Source organism: Siniperca chuatsi, linkage group LG21, assembly GCF_020085105.1.
Source record: "Siniperca chuatsi isolate FFG_IHB_CAS linkage group LG21, ASM2008510v1, whole genome shotgun sequence".
Lineage (NCBI taxonomy): Eukaryota > Metazoa > Chordata > Actinopteri > Centrarchiformes > Sinipercidae > Siniperca > Siniperca chuatsi.
The window spans coordinates 568,267-575,000 of NC_058062.1; the positions used below are offsets into that span (position 1 = coordinate 568,267).

A 6,734-nucleotide genomic window follows, 5' to 3' on the forward strand; every position below is an offset into this window, starting at 1 on the left:
TCCTCAGCTGTACTTGGTGTTTACTGCCAAACATCAGCATGTTAGCATGCTGACGTCAGCATGTTAGCATGCTAGCATGTTAGCATGCTGACGTCAGCATTTAGTTTGTCTCCAGACATTTGTTAGCCTGATGTGATGAAGGTCTGCCGACGATTATCATTTGTAATTCTTTGATACAAAAACGATGCTTTGAGAAATATAAACACGGTTTTCTCCAAAACTCTCGTTTCATTGAACAAAAAAAGTTTGTTTAAAGTTAAATGTTTAAACAACTTTGTCTGAATAAAAGTAAAACTGGAGAAACTGTGATTTCAATCAGAAACTGTCTGATCAAAGAAGTCAGCTAGATTGTAGATCTGAAGAGACATTTGATGCTTTCAGTACTTTTGAAACACCAAAATCGTGTTCCTGTAAAGCCAGAAAGGCTGGGCATCGACCTGAACAAAGACACCTGCAGACAAACATTAGTCCCGCCCACACTGTTTTATTAACAGGTGACTGCACAAAATGACTGCTTTGCACCGAAGATGACAGATTACCACTTCACTGTTCCTCCACACCAAAGATAACGTTTCATCTTTCAGCCGCCAGCAGGTCTCCAGTCCTTCAGTGTGCTGCGTTCACCCCCCCTCGCTGTTTTGACATCATGGAAGTGTCCCCACAGGGCGCCCCGGTCCCAGCTCCAGCGTTCCCAGTCTCTGCCGGGACAGAACTTACTCAGAACCAGCGTCTGAATCAATAAAACTCTAGTCCATCAAGGTAACGCTGTAGTTCAGTAGTCGCGATAAGCCTCGTTCATTGTTTTTTGGTAATATTGCCGCAGCAGTCGGTGCGGCCGGTCGCCTCTAGGATCCTGTATTTCTTACCAACGTGGAGAATTGCTGTTCCTGCTGTTTGTTATACAGTGCGGTGATTTTTAGTACAATTACATCACAGATGCAAACTAAATGGAAAACAAAATTAAAAGCGTGAGACATTAAAACCATTGCACATTCACCCGAATGTTTGTTACTGCTCTTGTTGTTAACTGTTTTATTCCTCTTCATTTTTAAATCCTGACCCAGTACTTTGAAAGAATGTTACAAAAAACAGACATGAATTAGTTTTTAGGTTTGATCTGTTTTAGATTCAAGGCTGTTAGGGTTCTGCACGAGACCCGAACCCGACCTGAAGCTATATTTTTGTTTTATCACTGACAGGTTGCTCGTCGGAATCTGAAACCTTTGCGACAGAATTTTTGTAACTTCCCAAAACCAAAAATGCAAAAACCGCGGGCCTTTACGCAGAGATGTCACACCAGGTGTGTGGGCCGTGAACTAACCTCTCAAGATCTCTGACGTTTCACCCCGTCTTCACGTATGGCCGTTTGGAACAGCACTTTTGACTTGAACTAGTTTGTTTCAAGCAGATCCTGATCTTCAGCCCCCCCCTGACGCTGACGGTGGAGAAATGATGTAGACGTGAGATAAAGACATCGCTGACCATCACATCTGGCCGGGCGCTAAATCATTTAGCACGATAATAAATTAGCTGACCCAAGCTGCGCGCTGTAAAAACAATAACCAGCTGATCAGTTAGTTCAGATAACAAAAAGCTAACGCGTGTCAACTAAATGCAAAGAAGTTTGGTATTACAACGTCAACAATGGGTTCTGAGTTATTCTATAAGAACTTTATCAGTAGTCCTTGTGTTAGAGAACGTTAGCTGATGTAAAACCACTTGGTCCGTCTCGCTTTAGCTAAGTTAACGCTACCGATGGCTAATGCTAACTAGCAGGAACATGTTAGGAGTCAAACTGATCTTGATGAACCTCCTCCCTCATCAATGGCGTCTTACTGTTTAATGTTATGCTCCTCTCGTTCAGGCTCTACTGACTTCCCGACCTCTTCCAGACCTCAAGTGTCCGAAAGTCGTAACCCGCCGCTACAGCGACTTGGCCGGGCCCGGCAAATTTACACAAGTTGGGTCTGCGAACAGAACTCTAACACAAGCATCAAAAACTTCTTTAAGGTTTAGCATCTGATAAATAACCTCGGCAACAAATACTTGAAATTCACAGTAACACTCAGTTGCCACTGTTAACATATCAAGTATGCAATGTTGAATGAAAATCCAGTGTGGACCAGCACGGCAGGTAACAGTCCAACCAGCACCAACCTGCTGAACTATCGGCGTCCATGAATTGTTTACGTCAAACCTTCGATAAGGACATTAAATTAAAACTGTTCGGTGAGTTGAGACTAAAAGCTCATTCTTCACTTTAGAAACAGCAGCTGACACAACAATCTCGCCTCAAGGTCCTATTCATTCTGGAGCTTTCAACCGTATCTCAGGTGTTTGCCCAGTTGTCACGGAATTGTAGATGTTCAAATTTAGCTTTTTCAGAGCACTTTGAGGACTTCTTCATCAGGTAAAAGCTCTGAGGACTGAAACGTAGTTTAGGAGTACAAGTAAACAACGGGGTACAGGTGTGCAAGAACTCTGCAGTAACTGTTAGCTGATGCCATGATGTTGAAAGCTCCAGAACAGCTACTAAATGGACCTTGTGGTGAGATTATTTGGTCAAATGTTGAAGAATGAAATTTCAGTCTCAACTTTCAAGCCAACATGGACCAAAAGTCCTTAAAGTGCTCAGAAAAAAATCTACAAATCTACAAGCCCATGACAACGGGTCGTGTGAGAGCGGGTCGTCCACTGATCACAGGGTCGCCGGTTCGATCCCCGGCTCCTCCTGTCCACATGTCGAAGTGTCCTCGGGTAAAACGCTGAATGGCTCCCGATGGTTGGACAGAACCCTGCAGCTCGCTGTGTGAGACCGAACGGGTGAGAGAGCAGCAAAGACTTTGTAAAGCACTTTATGAATGTAGCAATTTACCATTTTAACTAGGCAACTCTGTATGCTGAGGAAGATTTTTTTATCCATTGGAAAGCTCCAGAACTGCCACTAAATGGCTGTGGTGAGATGGTTCAGCGAGTCCTTTAGTTCAATCAACACTTTGGTGTTCAACAGCGAGAGTTTCTGAAGTCACCTCGGTTGTTTTCATTAAAGATACAATCGCTGGTTTCGGGTTAGCACTCAACAGCTAAATGTCTCCCAGATTGTTGAGTTTTCAACATTAACAGTAAGCTGGGGGACGTTTGGGTTTGGGGGGGGCTCTACAACAGAATCAGAGCGTGCACCGACGAGGCCTTAATCTGTGGTCTATTCTTGTCAAAAATCATCAGTTGTGGTTCAGGTACTGACCCAGTTCAACGTCCACATTTAGCTACGTATGGTCCAAATAACCAGACATATTTCTGTTCTGCCCATTTTACCCAGAATTCTTTGGTGGTGACTTGCGTGTCAGTCTGGAGAAGATTAGATTACAGTTCAAACATGTGGCCCATTTAAAGGTTAGACCTGGTCACAGCATTTAAAACCCCAAATCAGTTCATTCACTCGCAGAGGAGAAGTAAATGTGCTCAGATTCTTGGTGTCTAGTACTGAGCTCTGATTGGACGGAGAGCCGGAGAGTCCAACATGGAGGAAGCTAGCGTAGCTTATTAGCCGAGTGCCACCGTCCAGTTTTATTGACGCTCCTCTGTCGGAGTAGAAACTGGTTCCCACACAGTCAGAGACCGGAGGACGTCATGCTAATACAGCTGTTAACACGCTGCGGAGGCTTATCGTCACGTTAGCCACCGAGCTAACAAACTTCTTTTCCCTCGTCAGTAACTTTTTACTGAATAAAGTGTTGAACAATCCTGAGAACAAAATGTGACGGGGGAGTAAACAGAACAGCAGAGGGGAAATACAGAGATGTTGGTGCTAGCATGTTCCCAGCTAGCTAGCGTGTTAGCTGTCCAGCTACAGCAGTTCACCAACAAGCACCGCCTTTTTTACAAAGATGTGTGGACGGATTTTGCTGCGTTACTTTCCGGTGTGATCAGGCGCTTCGTGTCTGACAGCAGCACATCTACTTCACCTCTGCGAGTGAATAAACTGATTTTGTGAGGTCTAATCCTGACGCCTCCTCGTCTGTACAGATCTGACTAAGTTTAACACGGTTGAAAGCTCCAATAAAGTTAGTAAAGGGGACCTTGAGTCGAGATTATTTTGTCACACAACAGGTGTAGGACTGATCGTACTATGTCCTCCTGTAGACTCAACTTGCTGAATGCGAACTGCCGTGAATACTGAAAGACCTCCAGTGTTGTTGACGTTATGAATATTTAAAGTCGCTGTCAGTATGAATCCCAAAGTGCGTCTTCGTGTTCAGCTTTGCGTTGGAAGTTAAAGGATCCCAGAGGCGACGCGTTCCTCTCCTCACACCGAGGTTCCTTGTTTCTGTTAGCGTCTTCGCTAACTGTGATGTCACGTTTCCTTTAGTCCAGCTGCTCAGTGATGACATCAAAAGAGAGGCGGAGTCTCCACATCCCCTGTCCCTCCCCTGTCGACTCTCCGCGAGCCAATCAGAGTGCTCGGAGGAGGGTGGATCATCTGAAACCCGCCCGGATACAGGACTGAGCGGAGGGACCTGATTGGCTGCAGTCTGAGTCCAGTTTGAATGTTTGAACGTCCTTCAGCGATCGAGTGTCCAAAAAACGAAGACAAAACTGAGAAAAGAAAATAACTGGAGGAAAGAAAGGAAACATTTATTACTAATTAGTCAAACTGAAAAGATCCAGTTATCACTCTCATGTCTGGTGTTGTTCTATATTTTTCTTGTTGTCAACAATGTTCAGACTCAAACCAGCAATGTGTCAGTGCGTCTCTCAGCACCGTCTCACTTCCTGTCTGCGGCGCTCAGCTGCGAGCCCATTGGTTCCTGCTGAAGATCTTTAAAAACACAGATCTGTAGTTTCCTGTTTAAAAAGGCTCAGTAGTTTCCTCAAACAGCTGCTCGCTGTAGTTTCTATCAGACCAACAGGAGGAAACAGAGCATCTGTCGGGGACTATTTCCAGCGGCGGATGAATCCACATGTGGTGCTGTAGTGAGTGTTTGGGGCAGCAGGACGGTGTGTGTGGGGCGGAGGCAGAATAAACTACAGTGTGTGTGTTCGTGGTGATGAAGGAACATGTGACCCAGTGCAGCAGAGCGGCTCGCTGATGAGTTTTAACAGTTTTTATGGCTCAGAGGACGAAGATCCATCAGCTGTGATTCACACACCTGTTAGCAGAGACGTTCACTGCTGGTTTGAGTCTGAACGCGAGAAACAGAGAACATCATCAGAGTTATACTGTAAGCACAGAGCTGAAGTCAGGACGTGGTTAGCTTAGCTTAGCATAAGGACAGGAAGCCGGGTGAAACAGCTAGCCTGGCTCTGTGCACTGATGAACACGTTACATTCTGGTTTTTTGTTTGTGGGTTTAGGGGGAGTTATGTGCTGGACCTTTCTCTTGACAAGAGAACCTGAGACCTGTACGCCTCCAGGACCTGTAGGCCTGCAGGACCTGTATGCCTGCAGGACCTGTACGCCTGCAGGACCTGTAGGCCTGCAGGACCTGTAGGCCTCCAGGACCTGTACGCCTGCAGGACCTGTAGGCCTCCAGGACCTGTACGCCTGCAGGACCTGTACGCCTGCAGGACCTGTACGCCTGCAGGACCTGTAGGCCTCCAGGACCTGTACGCCTGCAGGACCTGTACGCCTGCAGGACCTGTAGGCCTCCAGGACCTGTACACCACCAGGACCTGTAGGCCTCCAGGACCTGTACGCCTGCAGGACCTGTAGGCCTCCAGGACCTGTAGGCCTCCAGGACCTGTAGGCCTCCAGGACCTGTAGGCCTCCAGGATCTGTAGGCCTCCAGGACCTGTACACCACCAGGACCCTGAGGCGAGCAGGACAGATGGTGGCTGACCCCTCCCACCCTGGACACAAACAGTTTCAGACACTCCCCTCGGCAGGAGGCTGCGCTCCATCAGGACCAAAACCTCAGACCCGGGACCCCCGACACGGACTTTTCTCCCTCCCATAGACTCTACACGTTACAGCAACGCACATCTTTTGGATCTTATCTCTGTACATCGCACGTATTCCTTGTTCCTAACACTTCATACTGTGAATTTTTGCACATTCCTGCACAAACTGTAGCTCTCTCATTCTAAAAACATATTTCATATACTTTGATTTTAATATTTTTGTCTATTTTTTTCTATTTTTCATTTATATTTCTTTTGTAGTTACTAGTTTTTTATTTTCTCTTACTATGTTTATTGTTTTGCACCAAAATCCCATCACATCCTGTTTCAGGGCCGATCAAAGACTCATGTGACCGCACACACATTCCTGTTTGTGTACAGAAGAAACAAACGAGATGCGACGTGTTGATCAGAGAGCTTTCAGATGTGTAGGTTTATTCTGTAACGCCGCACAGAGACAGGCTAGCTGTTTCCCCCCGTTTCCAGTCTTTATGCTAAGCTAAGCTAGTGTTGTTAATTCTGACTGTAGTCAGCATGCGTTAGGAAATGACCGGTCGTCCAGTCTCTTCTATGTTAAAACTGCGACTGACTCACGTTGTCCTCTCAGGCTCCAGTGCTACGTCTGAGGCCGGACCCCCGGCTGGCTGCTGGGCTCCGGTCCCCGATCCTTCAGAGACGGGTTGATCTCCTCCTCGGGGTCGTAGTAATAAAACTTCCTCAGGTAGGAGATCAGAGGCCTGGAGAGACAGTACAAGTATATGTTTACACGGAGTACACAACAGTAGCGTTCGAGAAATCAGTGGACTTTGTACCACAAGGAAAAGATATATGGAT

At 46.3% G+C, this 6,734-nt stretch overlaps 1 protein-coding gene across 2 annotated transcripts in view; it reads right to left on the reverse strand.

The window, feature by feature from the left end:
- Positions 1-464: 464 nt before the first annotated feature.
- The window catches only part of LOC122868840 (suppressor of cytokine signaling 7-like), a 21,191-nt gene continuing 14,921 nt past the window's right edge, over positions 465-6,734 (reverse strand). Inside the window, exons 9-10 of one of the 2 annotated variants that reach the window (XM_044181207.1) lie at positions 6,495-6,637; positions 465-4,613 (exon numbers count right to left, since the gene is read on the reverse strand). In XM_044181207.1, the coding sequence (XP_044037142.1) occupies positions 6,517-6,637 (121 nt within the window). In that variant the 3' untranslated portion in view covers positions 465-4,613; positions 6,495-6,516. Of the gene's footprint in view, positions 4,614-5,789; positions 6,638-6,734 lie in introns of those variants that run through there. The other variant, XM_044181208.1, reaches the window with a different exon arrangement.